This window comes from Dermacentor silvarum, chromosome 7 (genome assembly GCF_013339745.2).
Source record: "Dermacentor silvarum isolate Dsil-2018 chromosome 7, BIME_Dsil_1.4, whole genome shotgun sequence".
Lineage (NCBI taxonomy): Eukaryota > Metazoa > Arthropoda > Arachnida > Ixodida > Ixodidae > Dermacentor > Dermacentor silvarum.
In genome coordinates, this window is record NC_051160.1 from 166,134,304 (window position 1) to 166,159,802 (window position 25,499).

General features: G+C 50.9%; 1 protein-coding gene across 4 annotated transcripts in view; it reads right to left on the reverse strand.

Moving 5' to 3' along the window:
• LOC119458669 (inactive serine/threonine-protein kinase TEX14) overlaps window positions 1-25,499 on the reverse strand; it is a 139,222-nt gene that overhangs the window by 14,775 nt on the left and 98,948 nt on the right. For all 4 annotated transcript variants that reach the window (XM_049671364.1, XM_049671363.1, XM_049671362.1 and 1 more), the window contains 2 exons: window positions 9,292-9,337; window positions 834-922 (listed from right to left, as the gene is read on the reverse strand). In XM_049671364.1, coding sequence (XP_049527321.1) covers window positions 834-922; window positions 9,292-9,337 — 135 coding nt within the window. The remainder of the gene's footprint in view (window positions 1-833; window positions 923-9,291; window positions 9,338-25,499) is intronic.

A 25,499-nucleotide genomic window follows, 5' to 3' on the forward strand; every position in this document is an offset into this window, starting at 1 on the left:
GCAAGAAAGTTTCTAATACTCGGCTCCAACGACACTTCCGGTACAAGCTGGTCTGGACACAGACGTCACCGAATATCATGATCAACGTTGCTCACGTTTGCGTGTTGCCCTAAAAACAGTACTGGTGAAACGTATACTTAATAATAGTGTAGCGCACTGACTAAATTAACAAACAGGACATGAACGAGGCAATGCGGCACACATGTTAGTGTCAGCCACACCATGTAGGGTTGCCAACTCTCGAGTGGACGATATCGTGACGGTGGTGGCAGGCGATTCACACCCTTGTCAGTGCCAAGAGCGCCCAGCCTTTGTGAAACAAAGTTACACAACTCATTTTGACTCATCCATGTCCCGATGTACGTCAGGAAAAGTGCAAGCGTTCCCTGGCTAACACGACTACCTATATAGACAGAAGCAGCGTGAACGGCTAAGGCGTGCAACATATCTATAACGACGACAAAAATGCAACCGCCTTTATGCTAATGACAGCGCAACAGAACACAAAAGAATGTGCCAGGGAAACGAGCCGTCAGGCATTCTCTTATAAGAAGTCAGTAAGGTTCATTGACTGCATTCAGTAGGGGTAAAAAGGGGGGGAGGGGGACTCAGGACGGTGCCGCTAAATTCGAGATGGTTGGCAACCCTGCCTACAGGTCGTGTCGTGTCTGTAAATAAGTTGCACAGACGACACCGTTGTTAAACTATTTAGGGGCTAATATTGCGAGCCGAAAACAAGGAGAATGTTGGAGAGAACCAAACGTAATCGGCACTTCACACAAATAACCACGCACAGATTCAGCGTGTCGCATATTCGTTGCATGCACTCTCACCTGGAGGGCATCGTGCTGTGCTGTCGGTGAGATTCGACGACGTCACCACGCGCGTGCCACGTCTGCTGCTGCTGCTGCTGGCCGGAGAGCTGCAGGGCGTTGGAAGACGTAACATAAGCAGATCCACATATTCGCTTGCACGTACTCTCTCAACTAGTTCCGAAAATTGCGGCACTTCTCTGTTTCACAAGTGAGTTACGATGACGTCAATATGTACCAGAAGTCAACTAAGATGAAAATCAGAGAAAGAAACGCATACTCAAGAAACAAGTAGCACACACGACGATGCCGAGAGTCCTGCATCGTCCGGTGCTCTCCATGTTTCTTGTGTATGCGTTTCTTTCGCCGGTTTGAATCCTCGTTGACCACATATTAACTGCCCAGCTTACAGCCTTGATGTACCAGCAGGTGCGCGAAAAGGGTCGTCAGGCAGGACTGGTGTATTAAATTCGGGACGTTTGGCAAAACAATGATTTACGATATAAATAATCAAGGTTTCGAAAAAGAAACATTTTGGTGTGGAGATGATGTCCTAAAGGTGAAGCAGGCCTCCGTCATCCTACTAGATGAATCGATTAACGCTAACATGTGGCGGAGACGAGGAACCATTTTTTAACTTCCAGTCACGCAGCCAATTATGCCGGGAAAGAATCCTGTGAATACACGCACAGTGGCTCAAGCGGGCAGTCGCACGGCTAAACAATTTATAAATTGCAATGTGGTTTATCCGGTAATTAGTTTAAAAGTTATTTAGGGAATTTTTGTTAATTATTCTATTATTCATTTCAATTTCTTGTGCAAGTATTGTCCGCCTCTTCGAGTAGACAAGCTCATGAACTATAATTGTTTTATCTGCCACAGGTAACCTTTTAACGAGAAGAAAAGGAACCGAGGGGCCCGATTTTTATTAATCATATCATAAGAAGCCGACAAACAATGACACCAAGAACAACATAGGGGAAATTACTTGTACTTACTAATTGAATTAACGAAATGATAAATTAATGGAAATGAAAACGGATGAAAAAAAAAACAACTGTCCGCAGGTGGGGAATGAGCCCACGTCTGCGCATTAAGCGTGCGATGCTCTCACCATTGAGCTACCGCGGAGCCGTTTTCCCATCCGCTTTCTGTGGTATTTGTTTCCCAACTAAACTAACCTTGGGAGTGTTAGCCAGCGCCACCACTCACAAACCTAGAGGCGGATGTGGAACATCCTTTCTGCCACAGGCGTCACGAGCACGTGATCTTTTTGGGTGATGGCAACTGGTCAATAAACCCACATATTGTCACCCAGCTAGTACAGCTAGTATAGTTCACCAGCAACAGATAGGCAAAAAAACACGTCAGCCTTTAATAATAGCTGGACCTCGGAGAGCGCGCGCGCAACCACGAACTTCGTCGTTCTCGCCTCAAGGGGCCAGTGTCACCACATGCCAACTTATTTCGCGTCATTGCTCCCCTCTCAAAAGCGACCGACCCGGTCGCTTCAAGGGCATGGGGCGAGCAATATGGGCAAGAGTGCCAACATGGAAAGAAAAAAATAAAAAAAACATACAGGAATGTACACAGTGCTGAAGCGGTTTGTGAGGGTTGCTTATCCCTCGCGTGCGTAGTACGGCTTCATCCGTACTACGTGGACGACTTCAGCACGGGGACGGCGTCGGTTCGAACTAGGATCAGAGCTTTGAGGCACCACCTCATAGTTCACATCACTGAGGCGGCGTACAACTTCGTAGGGGCCGAAATAGCGGCGCAAGAATTTCTCCGAGAGCCCACGGTGTCGGATAGGTGTCCACACGCGGTCGCCTGGTGAGTACTGGACGTTCCGTCGGGTCCGGTTGTAACGGCAGGCGTCGGTATTCTGCTGGGTGCGGATGCGATTCCGAGCAAGCTGGCGAGCTTCCTCCGCTTTCTCGACGAACTCCTTAGTGGTGTCCTTACTTGTGGCTCCATGGTCTACCGGGAGCATGGCGTCTAAGGGGGTTGTAACGCGACGTCCGTAAACGAGCTCGAATGGTGTAAACTCGGTGGTTTCCTGCACAGCGGTATTGTAAGCAAACGTCACGTATGGCAAAATTTCATCCCATGTCTTGTGTTCCACATCAATGTACATGGATAGCATGTCGGCCAATGTTCTGTTCAGGCGCTCTGTTAAGCCGTTAGTCTGGGGATGATAGGCTGTGGTCCTTCGGTGGTCAGTATGCGTCAGCGTGACGACTTGTTGCAACAACTCCGCTGTAAACGCTGCACCGCGATCAGTAATGAGCAGAGCGGGTGCACCGTGACGAAGCACGACGTTGTGGACGAAGAAGCTGGCGACTTCAGCAGCAGTTCCCCGCGGCACAGCTTTTGTCTCCGCATAGCGAGTTAAATAATCGGTTGCCACGATTATCCACTTGTTTTGCAAGGAAGACGTGGGGAACGGACCAAAAAGGTCCATTCCCACTTGCTGGAACGGCGCCGGAGGCGGATCCAAAGGCTGAAGGAGGCCGGTAGGCTTGACGGGTGGGACTTTACGCCTCTGACAGTCACGGCACGTTCGCACATAGCGCTGAACCGACGAAAATAGGTGTGGCCAATAGTATTTCCGCCGTATGCGCGCTAATGTCCTCGCGAAGCCTAAGTGGCCGGCACAGGGATCGTCGTGACACGCCTGTAAAGCTTCCTCGCGCAGCGCCTTCGGAACAACGAGAAGGAACGTTTCTTGGCTGTTCTCGAAATTTTTCTTGTACAGGACATCGTTCCGCAGGCAGTACGATGTCAATCCTCGTGAAAGTGGGCGTGGGACAACAACGTCAGCTCCCTCGAGATATCGGATGACTGGAAGCAGTTCAGAGTCTGCACGTTGGTAGTCAGCCATGCGCACCACGTCGACGACACCAAGAAACGGCAAATCTAGCTCCAAGTCGGAGGATGTCAAGGGAATAGGAGAACGTGACAAGCAGTCAGCGTCGCTATGCTTACGGCCCGATCTGTAGACAACAGTCATGTCGTATTTCTGGAGGCGGAGGCTCCAACGAGCGAGGCGACCTGACGGGTCTCGTAGATTGGCAAGCCAGCAGAGCGAATGGTGGTCACTGATCGCTCGAAATGGCCGGCCGTATAAGTAAGGTCGGAACTTGCTGATGGCCCACACGACTGCTAAACATTCTTTTTCGGTGGTCGAATAATTAGCTTCTGCTTTTGTGAGACTACGGCTCGCGTACGCAATTACACGTTCTGCGCCGTCTTGCCATTGAACCGGAATAGCCCCGAGTCCTACGTTGCTTGCGTCTGTGTGAATTTCAGTTGGCGCGGTGTCATCAAAATGCGCCAGCACTGGAGCGGATTGAAGGCGTTTGCGCAATTCGGTGAAGGCCAGCTCTTGGTCTTCCGTCCACGCAAAGGGCACATCTTGTCGCGTCAGTCTCGTGAGAGGTTCAGCAATCCTCGAGAAGCCTTCAACGAAACGGCGGTAGTAAGCGCAGAGGCCCAGGAACCGCTGAACAGCCTTCTTGTCTTTAGGGTGAGGAAACTCGGCAACGGCAGCGAGCTTTTCTGGGTCTGGTCGTACTCCTTGGGAGCTGACCACGTGGCCTAAAAACTTGAGTTCCCGGAAGCCAAAGTAACATTTTTCAGGCTTGATGGTGAGGTTTGCCTTACGTATTGCGGTAAGGACACTTCGTAGTCGGGTGAGATGTTCATCGAACGTGCTGGAAAACACAACAACGTCGTCAAGGTACACTAGACACGTCTGCCACTTTAGTCCGACGAGTACAGTGTCCATCATTCGTTGAAACGTAGCAGGAGCGGAACAGAGACCGAAAGGCAGGACTTTAAATTCGTATAGCCCGTCGGGAGTCACGAAGGCGGTTTTTTCACGGTCACGCTCGTCCACTTCGATTTGCCAGTACCCTGACTTTAGGTCTAACGAAGTAAAGAACTCAGCATGGCGCAGACGGTCCAAAGCGTCATCGATCCGTGGCAGGGGGAAACGTCGCGTTTGGTGACTCGGTTAAGCCGTCTGTAGTCAACGCAGAAGCGGAGCGTGTTGTCTTTCTTTTTTACTAGCACGACAGGGGACGCCCACGGACTTGTCGACGGCTGGATGACGTCATCATTGAGCATTTCTTCAACTTGACGCTTAATCGCCTCCCGCTCCATAGGTGACACGCGGTACGGGTGCTGACGAACAGGCCGCGCCGACTCCTCTGTAACTATCCGGTGTTGCGTAATGGAGGTGCGCTGGACTCTAGATTCTGTGGAAAAACAGCCAGAGAATTCTGTCACTAGGCCCAGTAGCTGATCCTTCTGTACATCTGCTAAGTCAGCATTAATGTGGACGCGGGTACTCAGGCTGGCGTGAGTTGTTGCATCCGGTGAAGTCACTTGTAACGTGCCGACGTCGGAGAAGTCAGCAATGCCGTTCAGAAAGGCCACAGCTGTACCTTGAGGGACGTGCTGATACTCATGGCTGAAATTTGTCAGCAAAACTTGCGAGCACTTATTCTGTATTCGAACAAGGCCCCGGGCGATGCAGATGTGTCTTTCGAGCAACAGCGGGATATTTGCCTCGGCAATACCCTCATAGTCGTCGAATGCGTCGCAGGTTACGAGGGCCAATACGCTGCTCCTTGGCGGCACCGTGATGTTCTCGTCGACAATCCTCAAGGCGTTGACATACGTGTCGTCAGTGCTGCTCCCTGCTAAGGCCTGCGCCGTTGAAAACGTTACCAGCGATTTTTGTAGGTTTATCACGGCTCCATTAGCCTGCAGAAAGTCCATTCCCAGAATTAGGTCCCTCGAACAGCTTGGGAGGATAACGAAATCTCCGAGGTACGTAAACCCACGAATGCTCATTCGCGCTGTGCATCTTCCTACCGGGGTTAGCAGATGGCCTCCTGCAGTGCGAATCTGCGACCCAGTCCACTCGGTAGAAACTTTCTTCAGCTTGCAGGCAAGGTCCATGCTCATAACTGAGGTGTCCGCTCCAGTGTCGATTAATGCTGTTATGTCTTCGTCGTCTACGGTGACGGGAATGTTCGACGTTATTACCTCTCGTACGGTGTTTGACTGCGTCTGTACGTCTGCGTCGTTCTGTTTTCGTCGTTGTCGTCGTAGTGGAGGATTTTGCGCACAGTCGACGTCAGCGGCCTCACCTCCGGAGGTCGCTGAACTCAGTTTTCCCGAGCCGCCGGGCTTGGCGAGCGGCGTCTGAGAGCGCCGCGAGAGAAGGCTTGGCTTGGTGATGGTGACCTGTAACGAGCAGGAGACGACGAACGGGGCTCGTGCCATCGTTGATCACCATTGCGACGATTCGCGACGAAACTCTCTATTTCCGGCGGCCGCTCACCAGGTCGTGGACGAGGTGCATTTGGTGCGAATCCTCGGAGCCCCACATGACGATAAGGACACATTCTGTAGATGTGCCCGGCTTCGCCACAATGGTAACATAGGGGCTTGTAGTCTGCGGTGCGCCAGACGTCGCTCTTCCTAGTTCTTGCTTCTGCGATGTGCGGTGTGCTGCGAGGCCTGAAGCTAACGTCCAATTGCTGAGCGGGGTGTACCATGCTATACGCGCTTGAGGGTGGTGGACGGCGTACTGCTTCTGCGTAATTCATTTCAGGACGCGGTCTCTGCTGTGGTGCCTCGTACTGTTCAGGAACATGGACGGCCTGTCGGACCTCGGCGCGCACCATTTCCGCAATGGAAAGTTGTCCCGCAGAGGCAGCGGTCGTCTGCATCTTCTGCAGTTCCTCCTTGATGACAGCCCTGATGAGTTCTCGCAAGGCGCCGACGTCGTTGCCGAGGGTAACGGCAGAGAGCTCCCTTGAAATCACGGCGTCGCGGTTGTATTGCCTGGCCCGCGGTTGAAGGGCCTTTTCCATGGTGGTGGCTTCGTCGTGGAACTCTGCCACTGTCGTCGGCGGATTTCGAATGAGGCCAGCAAAGATTTCCTCTTTGACACCGCGCATTAGGTGGCGCACCTTCTTTGCTTCAGTCATAGAGGGGTCCGCACGTCGGAAGAGCCGATTCATGTCTTCTACGTACGCCGTCACTCGCTCATTCGGGCCTTGAATTCTCGACTCCAGTGCTAACTCCGCCCTCTCCTTCCTGTCCGCCCTGGCGAAGGCATTGAGGAACTGCCGACGAAATTCTTCCCATGACGTCAGTGTCGCCTCGTGGTTCTCAAACCATATTTTAGCGGAATCTTCAAGAGCGAAGTACATGTAGCGAAGCTTACGCTCGTGGGTCCAGTCGTTGACGTTGGCAACCCGGTCAAAATGGTCAAGCCAGTCGTCGGCGTCCTCTGAAGCACTCCCGTGGAAATGATTCGGCGTCCGGATCTGATTGACGACCACGTGCGATGCTGCAGTAGCGGCAGGAGGTGGTTGGTTCGTCATTCTACTTCGTTCGGGTAGCAGACCGTGCTGTGGCTGGAGTCCCTGGAGACGCCGGCTGGTACGTACGAACTACTCGCCGGGCTTAGGTCCGGGGTACGCTCCGGAGATCTTAACATCGACCGTACCCAGCACCTCCACCAGAAATGTCACCCAGCTAGTACAGCTAGTATAGTTCACCAGCAACAGATAGGCAAAAAAACACGTCAGCCTTTAATAATGGCTGGACCTCGGAGAGCGCGCGCGCAACCACGAACTTCGTCGTTCTCGCCTCAAGGGGCCAGTGTCACCACGTGCCAACTTATTTCGCGTCAATATGCTACCTGAAGGTATCAATGTTGCCGGATTACCGGACATTGCCGGACATAACGAGGGCTTGAATCCGGCAGCATTTATGCCTTCAGGTATCAGCAATTAGGAAATTTCCTTGTGCTCAAAACTTTTTTTTTGCATTTTTGAAGTTTAGTACTCAAAGGTAATGTCTTCGACAAAAATATGCCTGAAGAGTGAGTGGTTTGTTTGCCGTAGTTATGGCGAAGTTTTAGTAATGATGTGTTATTATTCAGTGCGAACTCACTGAATTAGTATTAACTAGAGATAATTTAGAGAGAAGGGAAAGTGAAATTTCATTGTTTTATTAGTTTCAGCAAAAAAACTGCCTAGGTTTTATTTTACAAGCTATGATACTATAAGAATGTTATACAAGAAAAAAATAAAATACCGGCCACATTTAGCTGAGGCCGGCTTTTGTACATAAGTAACGCGCATATCCTGTCGTGCTCCATTGTGTATGGACTTTTCCAGGGACCTAAGTATTAAAAAATACGTGTTTTATCCCTCGGCCATCCTGTATTACATGCCACCTAATTGTGCTGCACATTGGTGCGCCATCCATTTTACAAAATCTGCGTCTAACTTCTATCTGAAGGGGCGGCAGGTTGGGTGTACATTGCCCGCCGTGGTTGCTTAGTGGTTATAGTGGTGTTGGGCTGCTAAGCACGAGGTAGCGGGATCAAATCCCGGCCACGGGGGCCGCATTTCGATGGGGGCGAAATGCTAAAACACCCGTGTACTTAGATTTAAGTGCACGTTAAAGAACCCCAGCTGCTAAAAATTATTCCGTAGTCTCCCACTACAGCGTGCCTCACACTCAGATCACGGTTTTGGCGCGTACAACCCCACAATTTTCTTTATTGTCCTTTAGAAATGGACTATAATGTAGGCGGCAATCAAGCATGGTATCGGGACTGTCGGTGCATATTGTCACATTGTAGTAAGGGTGAAATAAAGCGCCCCCTCTCGTGTTCTCCCTTGTCCGTTTTTTGTGGCGCTGTGTAAAATGAATGATATGTACCAACTAACTCGCGCCCGAACTCTTCTGAGTGAAATACTAGACAATGGCACAGCTTTGAGTCACAAAAACCAACTCTTTATTGGATGAACTTGTGCGGCAGAAACAAAGGTGGCACTCATAGCACGACAGTAACGGCGAGCACAATCGTCGAAAGTGCAAGCTACGTATAAAGCGCGTCGGGTTTTTATGCATGCCTCCTCGTAGTTTCCAACGTAATCGCTGGCACTCGCGTTCGTTCCGGAAGGTGTAAGAGTATTCGAGCCGCGCATGCAATCTGATTACTCGAAGTTTCCTAGCCGTAGATTCGGCGAGAACATTCGAGATATTTTCGATGCATGAACGCACGTCTTGCGCCGAGCGATAAGCATATAGCAATGGATGGTCGAAAAAAAAAAGAAAAACGTTCACAGAAAGCGTTAAACAATTTACACGCCTCTCAATATGCCAGCCTCGACTGAAATAGCGCAACGCAACGTGGACAAACCGAGACGCAGGAACAGCAGCTTTGCCCACTTTGCCCACGCTAAATTGCGCGGCTTCGATTGAGGCTGATACGGTAGACTGCCATTTGCTGCTAATTTACGAAACTTCGCGGTAAGTTTCACAATGTGAAGCGGAATACCCAAGAAATCCTTGTTTGTTTTGTAAGACAAACGTCGCTAGATTTACTAATATTTTAATACGATAATATTGGCTAGAGAATAGCGACGCCTGTACTCACCTCGATGACCCTGGCGCTGTCAATGCCCGACGAGTCCGTGACGGTTCTGCGAATGACGAACAAAAACATAAAATGAAATACCAGAAGGGAGCGCATTTGTCACAACAGGAAGTTAGTTGCAATATCAACCTGCGTATATATACTCCGTTTCTGCATACTGACACGTACAAAGTTTATCTTTCACCGGTAGCCGCTTTTAACATTGGCTGACAAATGTTAAACGTTATCGCTCGGCGCAGGACGCGCCTGCATTGGAAGCTTCTCGGACGTTATCAATGCTTCTATCCGTCGTCTGTGGTCGCCGACGCCCATGTAATCTGATTGTATGAGCGACGCGAATTGTCTAGAACTTTCTGGAAGACACGCGGGCATCAGGGATTAATCTGGAACCTTCGATGACTCAGGTATAAAAGCCGACGCGTTTCGCCGCTGATCAGATTTTCGACGATCGCCGACTGTGTTCGCCGCTATCGTTGTGCTTTGAGTGTAGCTTGCTTTTGTGGGCACAGGTTCGCCCAATAAACAACCAGTTTCGTCATACACAGTTTTGTGACTGTTTTCTCTACCGTCACTACTACGTGACATCTGGTGGAGGTGCTAGTTCGTTCATGCACCGAACGCCCCCGCAAAGCCGCGACCCAAGCCCGAAACCGGAGAACGAGACCAACGTCGCCAAGGACCAGCGAGCTAGCCGTAGGCAGCAAGGACTTGTGCCGGAGTTCGGACTTCTTCCCGAAAAGACCACTGCAATCAAGGCCAAGTCAACGACCAAAATGGCAGCACCAGCGTCCCCCATCCTGCTGCAGCAACCTCGGGAGCCACCGACTTTTCGTGGATCATCGGCTGAAGACCCTGAAACCTGGCTGGAGACATACGAGAGGACCGCGACGTTCAACAAATGGAGCGACGACGACAAGCTGCGCCATGTGTATTTTTCATTAGATGATGCTGCTCGGACCTGGTTTGAGAACAGAGAGACCACCCTGGTGACGTGGGACCTATTTCGTGAAAACTTCATGAGGACTTTCACGAATGTCGTGCGAAAAGAAAGGGCCGAAGTTTTATTAGAAACCAGAGTGCAATTGCCGAACGAGAACATCGCAATCTTCACGGAGGAGATGACTCGCCTCTTCCGCCACGCCGACCCCGATATGTCAGAGGAAAAGAAAGTTCGGTTCTTGATGCGGGGCGTCAAAGAGCATCTATTCACTGGATTGATGCGCAACCCGCCCAAGACTGTGGCAGAATTTGTTTCGGAGGCCACAACCATCGAGAAGACCCTTGAAATGCGAGCCAGGCAATACAACCGCCGTGCACTGACAAACTACGCCGAAGCTCAAGCTCTAGGCGCCGACGACCTGCACGAGACGATCAGAGCGGTTGTACGGGAAGAACTACAGAAATTATTCCCAAGATCGCATCCTCAGGTGACTTCAATCGCTGACATAGTTAAAGAAGAGGTTCAGCGATCACTAGAAGTGCCAGAAGTTCCGGTATCGCCTCAACCACAGCCGCAAGCGATGACCTACGCCGCCGTCGCCCGTCGTCAAGGCCCCCCTCCGCGCTCGCGCCAGGGCCCCGTAACGCCGCAGTTCCGTCGTCCACCGCCGCCGCCGCCAGCACGCCCGCCCGTCGCCCAGCGCAGCTCCCAGCGGAAGACGGACATTTGGCGCGCCCCCGACCACCGCCCGCTCTGCTATCACTGCGGGGAAGCCGGCCATGTCTACCGCCGATGCCCATACCGCGAGATGGGCTTACGAGGGTTCGCCGTCAACGCGCCACGTCCACAGCTTGGCGAGCGACCACGTGACATCGCCGACTACCTTGCCGGAGCCCAGTGGCAACCACGACGGCCCTCACGCTCGCCGTCTCCAGGCCGCTACATCTCGCCGCATCGCCGCCTGTATGCCGGCCCAACCCGGGGCCGATCTCCCAGCCCATACCCGGGAAACTAAAAGCAGCAACCGATGGAGGTGCGGTTGCTGTACGACGCAATGCCGAAGATCCTCCGCCGCCGACGACGACGACGATTCGCGAATCATCACGACGAGATATCAGCACGCCGCCTAGCAACAGCCTTGACAGCACATCGCCGCCGAACGAAGACCTTCCGACGCGACGTAGCAGCAGCAGAGCAAGCCGACGCAGCCGTGATCCGACGCCACGAATTAACCGCAACGCCAGACGCCGGTCTACCGATCTTGACGTGCTCATCGATGGTCATAACGTCACCGCTCTCGTCGACACTGGCGCCGACTATTCAGTTTTCAGTGGCGCATTCGCCGCCAAGTTAAAGAAGGTGCAGACGGCCTGGCAAGGACCCGATATACGGACAGCGGGAGGTCACCTAATAACGCCGGCTGGAATCTGCACAGCGCGAGTCACGGTAAACAACCGCACTTACCCGGCGAGTTTCGTAATCCTGCAGCACTGCTCCAGGGACGTCATCCTAGGCATGGACTTTCTACACCAACATGGTGCAGTCATCGACTTAAGGTCCAAGTCGATAACGCTTTCAACACACAAAGCGATACCGCCGGATACATGCATCAGTTACCATGCCTTGAATGTGCTTGAAGAACAAGTCACCGTTCCGCCTCACTCCAGCGTAATGATTTCCGTCGGTACGGAAGTGCCTGCAGACATGGAGGGCGTCATCGAGGGCGATCATCACTTACTGCTGTACCGTGAAATTTGCGTCGCTAGAGGCATAGCTGAGCTACGTGCAGGGAAAGCAACGGTGATGCTCACGAACTTCAGCCCCGAATACAAGCACATTAACAAAGGCACCACGGTTGCCTACATCGACGAAATAGTACAAGCCAGCAGTGCTTTCGCCTTCATGGATTCCAGTGCACCCGCAACGACGACTATAATACCTGAAGCAACTTTCAACGTTAATCAGAACCTTCCCAGGCATAAGAAAGAACAACTAAAAGCTCTGCTCCTGCAATACAAGGATTGCTTCTCGTCGTCGTCAAAAGTTCGACAAACCCCTGTCGCCAAGCACCGAATCATAACCGACGAAAATGGCCGCCCACTGCGTCAGAGCCCGTACCGAGTTTCGGCACGCGAACGCGAGGCCATAAGGCAACAAGTCGACGAAATGCTACGCGACGACATCATCCAGCCGTCCAAGAGTCCGTGGGCGTCCCCCGTGGTGTTAGTGAAGAAGAAGGATGGAACCCTACGTTTCTGCGTCGATTATCGTCGCCTCAACAAGGTCACGAAGAAGGACGTATACCCCCTTCCACGGATTGACGACGCCTTGGATCGACTATACAACGCAAAGTATTTTTCGTCGATGGACCTCAAAACCGGCTACTGGCAAATCGAAGTCGACGAGAGGGACCGGGAGAAGACGGCCTTTATAACACCAGACGGACTGTTCGAGTTCAAGGTCATGCCGTTTGGTCTTTGCTCGGCACCTGCGACTTTCCAACGCGTCATGGATACAGTACTGGCAGGCTTGAAGTGGCAGACTTGCCTCGTCTATTTGGACGACGTCGTTGTGTTTGCCTCAAGCTTTGAAGAACACCTGCGGCGCCTTGAAACAGTTCTTCAAGCAATCAAAACCTCCGGACTCACGTTAAAGCCAGAAAAGTGCCGCTTCGCATATGAGGAGCTCTTGTTTTTAGGCCACGTCATCAACAAGTCTGGAGTGCGCCCCGACCCTCAGAAAACTGCGGCCATCTCCAACTTTCCTCTGCCCGCTGACAAGAAGGCAGTGCGTAGATTTCTGGGACTGTGCGCCTATTACAGGCGCTTCGTCAAGGATTTTTCACGGATCGCCGAGCCACTGACGTACCTCACGAAGGCCGACGTCGAGTTCAAGTGGGAGATGCCGCAAATCGAAGCATTTGAAGAACTGAAGCGACGCCTACAATCGCCGCCCATCCTTGCGCATTTCGACGAAAATGCCGATACCGAAGTCCACACCGACGCAAGCGGCGTAGGACTCGGCGCCGTGCTTGTGCAGAGGACTGATGGACTAGAAAGGGTTGTAAGTTACGCTAGCCGGTCGCTATCGAAGGCGGAAGCAAATTATTCCACAACAGAAAAGGAGTGCCTCGCCATCATCTGGGCTACATCAAAGTTTCGCCCCTACCTCTATGGCAGGCCCTTTAAAGTTGTGAGCGACCACCACGCCTTGTGTTGGCTAGCTAACTTGAAGGATCCTTCAGGTCGCCTCGCACGATGGAGTCTGAGACTTCAAGAATTCGACATCACCGTCGTTTACAAGTCCGGGCGAAAGCACTCTGACGCCGACTGCTTGTCTCGCGCCCCCGTCGAACCGCCGCCACAGGATGACCAGGATGACGACACTTTCTTGGGACCCATCAGTGCCGACGAATTCGCCGAACAACAGCGAGCCGACCCGGAACTAAGGAACCTTGTAGATTACCTGGAAGGCAAGACCGTCACTGTGCCGAAGGTGTTCAGGCGAGGATTGGCGTCGTTTTTTTTGCAAAACGACATTCTCCTAAAGAAGAACTTCTCGCCTCTCCGAGCCAACTACCTCCTCGTGGTACCCTCAGCATTGCGTCCAGAGGTTCTGCAAGCTCTCCATGACGACCCAACGGCTGGACACCTCGGTTTTTCCCGCACGCTCGCAAGGATACAAGAAAAATACTACTGGCCTCGCCTCTCTGCCGACGTCGCCCATTACGTAAGGACATGCCGAGACTGTCAGCGACGCAAAACACCGCCGACAAGGCCAGCCGGACTTCTACAGCCGATCGAGCCACCTCGCCGACCGTTCCAGCAGATTGGGATGGACTTACTGGGGCCTTTTCCGACGTCGACGTCCGGGAATAAATGGATCGTCGTAGCTACGGACTACCTCACCCGCTACGCCGAAACAAAAGCCTTGCCCAAAGGCAGTGCTGCCGAGGTAGCCCGATTCTTCGTTGAGAACATCCTCCTGCGTCACGGTGCCCCAGAAGTCCTCATCACCGACAGAGGTACTGCCTTTACGGCAGAACTAACTCAAGCCATCCTGCGATACAGCCACACAAGCCATCGCCGGACCACCGCCTACCACCCGCAGACGAATGGCCTCACCGAGCGCCTAAATAAGACCATCGCCGACGTGCTGGCAATGTACGTCGACGTCGAACACAAGACGTGGGATGCCATCCTTCCGTATGTGACCTTCGCATACAACACGGCCGTGCAAGAAGCGACGCACATGGCGCCGTTCAACCTGGTCTACGGAAGGAACCCGGCAACGACGCTTGACGCCATGCTACCGGACGTCACCGACGAAGAAAATCTCGACGTTGCCACCTATTTGCAGCGTGCCGAAGAAGGTCGACAGCTCGCCCGCCTGCGCATCAAGAACCAGCAGAGGACCGACAGCCGACACTACAACCTTCGACGACGCTACGTCGAGTACGAGCCCGGTGACCGTGTTTGGGTTTGGACTCCGATACGCCGACGAGGACTTAGCGAGAAGCTGTTACGTCGCTATTTCGGACCATATAAGATCACCCGACGTATTGGCGCACTGGACTATGAGGTCGTGCCAGACGGCATTTCGCAATCACAGCGGCGCCGGGCACGACCTGAAGTCATCCACGTGGTGCGTCTTAAGCCTTTCTACGCCCGCTGACAAACTTAGGTACTTTGTTACTTTGTTATTGTTTTTTGTTATTTTGTTTATTACGCATGGTTTTGTTTTCGCTTTCGTGTTTGTTTGTAGCATCGGGACGATGCTTTTTAAGGGGAGGGTATTGACACGTACAAAGTTTATCTTTCACCGGTAGCCGCTTTTAACATTGGCTGACAAATGTTAAACGTTATCGCTCGGCGCAGGACGCGCCTGCATTGGAAGCTTCTCGGACGTTATCAATGCTTCTATCCGTCGTCTGTGGTCGCCGACGCCCATGTAATCTGATTGTATGAGCGACGCGAATTGTCTAGAACTTTCTGGAAGACACGCGGGCATCAGGGATTAATCTGGAACCTTCGATGACTCAGGTATAAAAGCCGACGCGTTTCGCCGCTGATCAGATTTTCGACGATCGCCGACTGTGTTCGCCGCTATCGTTGTGCTTTGAGTGTAGCTTGCTTTTGTGGGCACAGGTTCGCCCAATAAACAACCAGTTTCGTCATACACAGTTTTGTGACTGTTTTCTCTACCGTCACTACTACGTGACAATACCATACAACGCTGTGAGGCTAGCAATGCATGTTGCAGTAGTTCTGTCCACACAAGTAAATAGTTTGTTTTAGCGTGGAAGCTTGCTCGTGTTGGTGGTTCATTGGAAAAAACACAGCGCAAGAAAGGCAGGGATACTCTCTCGTGTTGCTCTCTCGTGTCCCTGTCTCTTTTGAGCTGTGTTTTTTGCGATAAATAGTTTGGTATTTATCGTCCTCAAATTACGTAAACCGTTTATTTATTTAGCCTCAGTAATAAATAAAGATAACATAAGCAGCTACTTGGAATCTACGTGAAACGAAGCTTTTTGGAAGCGGTAAATGAGGTGTTATAAGTTGCCATTCCCGCGTATTTGGCGCAAAGGAAACGGAAGCGCACGCGTGCGCCCTCCCACATACGTGCTACAGAACAATGCGACGCACGCGGCGATCATGTCAAAGAGCTAGATGGTGTTGGCACGGTGTAAGTCCACGTGCGATTGTTGCCTAATGATTGGACCATCGTGCTGCTGTGCCGGCTCACCTAGTTTTGATCGGGCACGTGACTTTTCCTTAAGTGTGAGCTATTCGGCAAGACAGCAGCAGCAGCCACGGCCAGGATAGTCCGTGAAGGTTCGCAAAAAAAAAACTTCGCTTTAAAGACTATTATTCTTTAAAAAATCACTAAAACTTTCATGCAGCTGTTATTACGTGTGCAGGCTAGCGCGAGCTTGAGTGACCACGCACTTGTAGCACGAAACGCACGGAGCCCTCTGATTACCATTGCGTAGAGTTGAACTCTTAAGTATGAAACGTAGTATATAGTCCGACCGGCAGATGCGTCACGCCATTCAATTTATCCTCGCTGGTGGCGTATCACTGATTTGAAGCGCCGAAGGAACGAGGCAAGCAAACACAAAACAAACGCGACATTGTACACGGGTGCTGACTGATATCTGTAAGACACGTGAATGGACTTACTACATGAAATCGGTTATTTCGGTTGTGTGCAGGTTTTCAACTTCATTCCACTGTTCTCTGCAATTATGCTTTTTTGTTATTCCTGCCTTTATGCCGCCGTATGCTATGTACCCAGGGGAGCAGAACCCAGTCGAGCTGCTTGATGGAGCTTTTTGTCTTATGCCCCTCTCAAATCTTGGTAGAATGAAGTGTGATTCTGATGTTTAACAAATGTTTCCATTGTTTGGTTCCTGGATGGATGAAGAACCCGCACCCAATGAGATGGAGATTACTGCTGTGCGCATATGTCTCAGGCTTGGCTGAAACTGGTGGCTACGATGAACTCTATAGTTAGCCTTCGCGAGACACTTATGATGACCTTAATGTACGCACCTTTCTACCTCCTCACAAAATAAGAAACACGTATCTAGAATTCAGTATTGCAGGCAAGATATAACAATTCAGTTTCTCTCCCACCAACCCTCTGTCCCAACTTTCTGCTAAGGTGAGCTTGAAAGCGCGGATGTGTTCCAGTTCTCGCTGTAGATGGCTAAATAGATAGCTAAGTGGACACCAGCCATCTTAAGTCTAGTTCCCATGCTAACACAGCCGGTGAAAGAGCCAGCTTCGCGTAGATTGCGTCGAAGTAAAAAACGATTCAGGGTACTTTTGCTTTCCAAACTAAATGGCGGCTGAGCAGAAGGCTTGAATACTTGACGGGCAGGTCGTCCGCTGACCGGAATATGTACTCACTCATCTTATGCGCCTAATGTAAGCGACGCCGTGTTTTTCAGAGGTTCACACACGCAAACTGTTAAAATACAGCGAGAATATGCAATTTATCAGCCCTTTCTTGTCGACGAGAGGTGGCGTCAAGTCACAGAGACGACAAGGTATAGGCAACGACGGTATACAGCTATTGAGGGAGATTTACCGAGTAAATCATGTTTGCATTGAATGGGAAGCGATGACGAGCGAGGATAAAGTAGATATCAACAAGGGACTGAGACAGGACTGCCCTTTATCCCCGCTGGAGTTAGGATGTACGTGGTAAGGATGAAAAGAGTGCTAGAAGGAATCAATATCGGGTTTAACCTCTCATATAAACAAGCTGGTACAATAGTTGAGCAGCAGCTTCCAGGTTTATTTTATGCGAACGACATTGTGTTGCTTGCTAACAAGCAAAGTGATATGCAACGTCTGGATGATATATGTGGAGAAGAATGTGAGAAGTTAAGATTAAAATTTAAGGTTAAAAAATCTGGTTTTACGGTATTCAATAAAAACAGTGAACAGACAGTGTTGATTCAGGGCGAGGAAATAACTCGGGTAAAAGAATACAAATACCTTGGTACATAGATAAACGAACGTGATAGATATCTGGAGAGACAGGAGAAAACAATAACAGCAAAATGGAAGACAAATGCAGCCATACTGAAACACAGAGGGCTGTGGGGATACCATAGGTACGAGGTGCTCCGGGGTATTTGGAAAGGTGTAATGGTTCCAGGGCTTACAATTCGAAATGCGGTTGCTTGCTTGAAGTCAGGTGTACAGTCAGGACTCAGCGGCAACCAAAGGTCAGTGGGATGCCTCGCCTTGGGTGCCCACGGGAAGACTACTAATGAAGCTGTGCAGGGTGATATAGGCTGGACAAATTTTGAAGTAAAGGAGGCTCAGAGTAAAATTGATTTTGAAGAACGACTGAGAAAAATGGAAGAAAGTAGATGGGGTGCAGGTATTTGTACAGGCAAAACATTGGCTCACAGTGAAGAAAAAGAACTAGGAAGCTTACCAGCAAATATGCAACCGGTATGGCCAGCAACACGGCAACAATGAACGTCAAACGCAAAGAGAGTGAGGCTGAGACAAGGTTATGGGCGGCGGCAATGAAAAAGAAACCTGCTATGACTAACTACCTCAAAGGAAAAAGGGAAATCAGGAAAGAAACAATTTATGAAAGCTCAAAAGGAAGCTCCGTACTTTTCGCAGCGAGATCGGGATGCCTTAGAACGCGCAGTTATAAAGCGAAGTACACCAAGGACGAAGCCGCATGTGCTTGCTGGGGTAAAGCTAGAGAAACGGTGGAAGATGTTTTATTCGAATGTGAAGAAATCTACCCAGCTGCAAGTCTAGGCTCCTCTTACCACCTTGAAGTCCTTGGCTTCACGGATAGCACGGGCAAAGTAAACACGTCCACTGTAGAGATTAGTAAGAGACGGTTGGAGGTTTGGTGGCAGAAAAGTAGGGAGACCACAGACAACCGAGACATACAGAAACAGAGTTCCCAGTAATGGTTCAAAGAAGTTGATGCCAGGAATTCTTTGTATTTGTGTGTTTCTGAAAACCAAAGGTAAGACATTAGGCAAAATAATAACAAGAGCTTGGTGGCACAACCCACCACCTCGTTTCAAAGGGGACGCTCATAGCATTCATCCATCCGTCCATTGTCATCCAGACGGTTCCATATTCGTCTAATTACTTGGCCTCGAAGCCGTCTCCGTAGCTGATTGATTGATTGACTCTGGGGTTTTACCTACCAAAACCAGTTCTGAATATGAGGCACGCCGTAGTGGAGGGCTCCGGAATAATTTTGACTATCTGGGGTTCTTTAACTCCGTAGCTGTGGAAGTAGAACCCCTCCCATGCTGGACAGAATTGGAGAACTCCCCACATTTGGCACGTGTGCCACTGACGCAGTGGTTGAACAGCCATTTAATCTTTAGCGTAGGTCTTCGCCCAGTCGGAAAGCTGAAGTGGTGCATCGATAGGCACTTTTGGTACAACTATACCCCATATGGTCTCGATATTTACTCAAATAGCCGATTCATATAGCGGCGCCTGCTTCAGGCGCATCATTGCAATGCGATGTTCGGAATAACAATGACCAAACTATAGTTTCATTATATTTTTGATGGAACGACTTTCCTTGTTCATATATCGCGGCATCAAGTCGCTTCTACCATTTCGACTTCCAACACGAGTTTGCGCACTCATCGGTGTCAAAGCGAGCAGGAAAAAAAAAACTCGCGGAACAAGGGCGCGTAAGGCATACAATATCATAAAGGCTGTGTGCGACGAAGCCGAAGTTACAGTGAAGACGTCTAGAGGTTTCTTCACAACATGTAAACTCACTCCTCCATAACTGCGCGTTGGATTATGTGAAAGCTGTTTAACTAGGCATTTCTCAAGCAATCCCCCAGTGCCTCTCGGGTGCACGTGTGCACTGAGCTAACAGGCTTGCCCCGGCGCCCGTGTAACGCGTTAGCGCCGTGGGATTACGAAGCGAAGAGAACAAGGGGCGGTTTCTTTTTTGACGCTGATAAACTTGCACTCAATGCAAGAAATGGGAAAGAAATAAAGCAGTCAGTGCGAATATCACTGAGCGGTCGCCTTGTTGTGGAGGGCTGAACCCCATCGCCTACATATTGTCTCAATCTTTCAAAACTTCGTTTATAGAATGCCGCGTTGCCAGACGGCCCGTTAAAAGGCGAAGAGATAGTGGCTGGCAAAAATAAAAGTGCTTATCACTCTTATGCTGCCACGGTGGTCTGATAGGAGAAGCGCGTGTATGCTATGGTGTAAGGAATGAGTAATAGTGCGACAAGGAAATAAATACTAAAGCAGAGACTGTAAAGAAACAGGGCGGGCGTCCAATTCCCGCTGGCCCCCAGTCCTTAGCATTCAACGAACTTGAGCAGACATTTAATTTACTCTGCTAAGGGGTTTCAGGAACGGCCAGTGTGCTCTCTGGTTAGACGCAACATGTGTTTAATATCAACATGACTGCACAGCGCAAAAGACGACGGCATGCAGGTCAATTTTAACCTACACCAAACATTCGTCAGTGTCGAAGGGTATCACGAGTAAGCAAGTGCAGGGGGTTTCCCTGCTCAGTCAGCCCAGCAGCAGTGGCGCGCGGAAACACTAGACATATGGGAATCACAGATCGTTTAGAGGCAATCGCAGCTAGACATACAATAGGTGGTTGTTTTATTGCTATAACAGTTATATATTGTCACTCAAGCAAATTTCTGCCTCCGTCATTGCCATCGGCGTTACCGTGAGGCTCTGCATGATGACCAAGTGCGATAAGATTGCGGGGCCACGTCGACCGAGCAGCCGCCATGACCCGCTGACGGCCAAGGCACCACTGACCCCACGGAAGTTACCCCTGTCCCTGTTAAACTGGGGTGTTTTGTAACCAGAACCCGGCAAAGTGGTTCCTCCCAGGCGGAATCGCACTTTTCCGTCACCTGCATTCGTACCACGGTGTAAGATATATACTCTTTAGGTGGGGACACTTCTCGGCTTGCTTGTTTGCTTGCTTGCTTGCTTGCTAGACGCGATCGACCAGATAAAGTAGCAAGGGCGCGCGTCTATCGGGGCGGTGACGGCAACCTATCGGCGGAACAACTTCAGTTAGAACGCAGGCGAGAGCGTGCGCCGACAAGGAACGCGCGCATGCCCTCTCTCCGGTGACCTACTTTCGTGCGTCACTCAATCATTTCGGATTTCCCGCGAAGCGCCGGTTGCTATAACAACGGGAGATTAAACCAATAAAAAGCTTTCTGTGTTGAAGTTGTGTCGTACTGCCGATAGGTATCCGCTGCCGTCACCGGGCCGATCGGCGCGCGCCTTTGCTACTTTATCTGGTCGATCGAGTGTGGCGAGTGCCCTCACCTAAAGAGTATATACCTTACACCGTGATTCGTACGCAGCTGCGGAAGTACATCTTGGCCGTCTCCGCGCTGTCCCCAGCTGCCATAGCCGACATTAACGGCATCTTGTCGGCGCCGCTTTCCGCTATGCCATATGACCGCAAAACCGCACTGCTACAGCGCACGACGCCGTCGTCCCGCAGTCGTATACAACGGTTGTTCTCTATAGGAGAGATCGGAGATCGTTGGCCTTCGCAACATTTTCAGCCCTTGCGTTCGCTGATGGGCCCCGGTGTGGCTAACATAGAAGATGCACTTATACGCGAGTTGTCCCCGCAGTGCCCGCCCAAGAACGCATAGATGTTCCCCGCCGCTGCCGATAACGTCAACCTGCCCGACCTTGCTTCTGTGGCCGACAACGTGATGGAAGTCACTGTATCATCAGTCTGAGCTCTCAGCTCCATTCAAGACCCAATTCCTGTGAGGAGCCAGCCATCGTCGAACACCTCCGCCACTCCGTCGTCGCTTGAATGCCTCTGCAACCGCCTTGAGCCCATCGCTGGTGTCGTAGAACACCGGCTCTCTTCGCCATCTCGGCGCGGCAGTGTTTTTCACCGCACATCATCCGCCTCCCTTGCACGCTCCCTTACTCCACCCGTAGTGTGCTGGTGCTTTAGCCGTTTCGGAGAGGACGTGCACCACTATCTGCGCACCTACTCGTGTCCCGGAAACCGTCTGGCCGACCGACAGAGGCCACGAGTGGTGCGGCCCAAGCTCCAAGTTGCCTGTTCTACGTCCGCGACCGTGCCACGGGTGAGCAGTTTCTGGTCGACACGGGCGTTGAAGTTAGTATCGTCCCAGCGCAGCACACGGATCGTAAACAGCCACCAACTTCATACATTGAGGCGGTAAACGGCACAAGAATTTCCGCCTATACATAGCGATCACTCACCCCTGAACATGGGCTTACGTCGAGCTTTGAGTCAGGTTTTTCTTGCTGCCGACGTCCGCCATACAGTCCTCGGAGATGACTTCCTGACAAGTCATGAACTCCTGTCGATGTCAAGTGTCAACGGCTTCCCGACAGCGTGACTCACATGTCAGTTGCAGGCGTGACCTTTACCCATGCGCCTCTCGTTGCACTACTGACCACTTCCCCGTCTGTCTTCGCCGCACTGCTTCGAGAATTTCCGAGGCTCACTCTACCACCTGATTAAACGCAACCTGTGCAACATGATGCCCGCCACCATATTATCATAACAAGCGCTGCCCCCATATTTTAACGCGATAGCGTTTAGGGCCCCGTGTTGCAGAAATTCCGGCGCCGGCAACAAGCGCGTGACAGAGGGTGGCCGAGAAAATCATCCAACCACATCGACCGCGCAGGCCATCCACGCGGTGCAATGTTTTGGTGAACAAAAATTGAATTTCTCACAGTGAAATCCGACAGAAAAATGGCAAAATACCATTCGGCGTCGGATTCGCCGCGAGATTGTTTACCAATCGGCATCGGATTGTAATTTGAATGTACGATAAAACCTAATTCGTCTATGAGGAAACTCAAACCCAAACCCCTTTTCCAGCATTTCTACCAGACCTGCGCGCGTCGGGGCAATAGCAAACAATTAATAAAATAATAAGAAAAGGTCCTAGGGCCTTCACATTTTAATATAAGAACACTTATATTGCCCCTGGAAAAACGTCTTTCCAGCAATGCATTTCAGTTTAAAAGTGAAGCCAACTTTAAGGGGATCGGTGTAATTTTGGTCTTTGTAAGCTGGCTCTCCCACGTTCAGTGTTGCAGTGAATGAAGCCGACTTGCCGTATGCGAACTATGCTATGCGAATGGGTCCCGATAACGCTATCGCGTTCTACTCTTAAAGGTGAAGCTTAAGCGTCTCCAGACCACATGGTTCCTGGGAAATTTAAACTGGGGACTGGCAACCCTGCCGCGATCATCATGCACTAAACAGAATAACACTTTTCGACAGATATCCTCTCCCAAGCATCAATAACTTCACGGTTGCCCTTTACGGCGCGACGATCTCGAAGATTGACCTGATACGTGCCTACCATCAGCCACCCTTCGCGGAAGACGACATACCGAATACCGTCTTAACCATCCGTTTGGCCTCTTAGAATTTGTTCCGATGCCTTTCGGCCTTCGCAACGCCTGCCAGCATTTCCAAAGGTTTATAGGTTCGGCCACTTGAGGACTCCCTTTCGTATTTGCTTACGTGGACGACCTGCTAGTTGCAAGTCTCCACTTACGAGCACATGGATCATCTCAGAATGCTGTTCTCACGCCTTGTAAGCCATATGAGCGTGATCAAGGCGATGAAGAGTCAACTTGTAGTGCAGCAACTTAAGTTGCGCGGGGATCTGGTCGACCCCTCCAGTATTAAGCTGTTAGCAGGTAAGGTTCGCGCCATCGAGAATTTCCCTCTGCTCCCGTGAGTGACAGTTACGCCAGTTCCTCGGCTTCATATACTTTCATCGCCGCTTCATACCGAAATACACTCCACTAGTCGCTCCTGTCGACGTCATGCTGCCAAGAAATAACAAAGAATACACCTTGAAATGGACTGACGAGCCTACCAAGGCATTCACTCAGGTAAAAATAACACTCGCCAAGGTCAGACTGCATGTACATGCCAAGCTTGACGCGCCAACATTCATCATGACCGACGCATCCAGAACAGCTGTGGGTGCTGTTGTACAGCAACACACAAACGCAGCGTGGCACCCTCCCGCATCTTCGTCAAGAAAGCTCAAGCCGGCACGAACACGGCGCAGCGTCTTTGAATTAGCGCTCCTGGCTGCCTTTCTCACCGTAAAGCATTTTCGCCACTTCCTCGAGGGTTGACGCTTTGCGATCCTCAGTAACCACAAACCCCTCGCCTGTGCGGTCAACCGGTAGGCATCAACCTACACTACTAGAGAAATAATTCATCTTTCTTTCGTCTCGGAATTTACAACCGATTTCTGGCATGTCAAGGGCACAGAAAACATACCTGCCGATGTACTGAGTCGCGCGAACGCTGCTAACTATGTCACCTCTCAACACCTCACTTAGATGCAGAACGTTTAGCTAGCCAGCAACGCGACGACATGGAAATTTACCTTCTCCGTCGGCCGTCCTCATCACTGCAATTTCAGGATGTCGTTTTTCGCGATGGTTTCACCATCGTCTGCGACACTTCTACCTACTCACCCCGACCATTCGTGGCTCTTCAGCTGAGTCGTCGTCTTTTCGAAGCTGCTCACAACCTCCCTCATCCCGGTATTAATGGCAACGCAGAAACTTCTCTTTAGCCGTTTTGTCTGGCTTTAACCTAGCGCTACGTAAAACGTCAACTTAAAGCTAACTAGCCCAAACCACTACCCTTGAAAATTAACTCTCAAGTACGGGAATGGGTGCGTTCCTGTCTACCATGCCAACGATCGAAGGTCCACCATCATCCTGTTTATCTGTCAAAGACCTTCTTTCCACCTGACGCCCGGTTCGACAAGGTAGATTTGGATATTGTCGGTCCACTTCCTAACTTGCAAGGTCACTGCTACCTCCTTACTGCCATCGACAGGTACACACGATGGCTGAAAGCTACGCCGATCCCGAATACCTCCGCGCCTACCATAGCTGTAGCTTTCTTGTCCACTTGGATTTCGCACTTTGGCTGCTCATCTTCCATAATAGCAAACAGAGGTCGACAATTTGAGGCTAGCCTATTCAATGAACTGATACTTGTCTTTTTGGCGCCACGAGACTACGTACGGCAGCCTACCGCCCAGAAGCCAGCGGCCTCGTCGAGCGTTTTCATCCTTACCCGAAAACTGCGTTCGCGGCTCAAGACTCGCCTTCAGAGAGGGTTCAGCACCTTCCCCTTACCATTATTCGCATACGCATGGCATTGAAAGCAGACTTAGGCCACTAAAGTGCCGAGCTTGTTTTTGTCACCACCCTTCGTTTTCCCTGCGACTTGTTCGAAGCTACACCTGCACTACCCTCAACCACGGATTATGTTACGCATTTGCGCGCCATGTTCCAATCCGTCCGCCCAGTTCCCACCAGAGCCACTGCACATCGAGTGCCTAATGTTTCTCCGGACTATCTGGTCGCGACACGTGTCATTGTGCGACCGTCTACTCATCGTAAGCCACTTCAAGCGCACTACCTGGGCCTTTACCCCGTGCTTTCACGCCAAAGCAACAGATTTGTTATTTTTATTGACGGACCAGGGGACACAATTGCGCTTGAATGCCTCAAGCGAGCCTATGTAAACGACCCGTCAGTACAACCAACTTGTCCCAGCTACGACCCTGTCAACTTGCCCGACTATCCTGTATAAGTGGCGCATGCCACAGAACATCCACTTGTTGCACCACAACGTGTTTCTTGAGCTCTATCACTTGTCGGTACTACCTCCTCTCTGGAGGCGGAGTCCA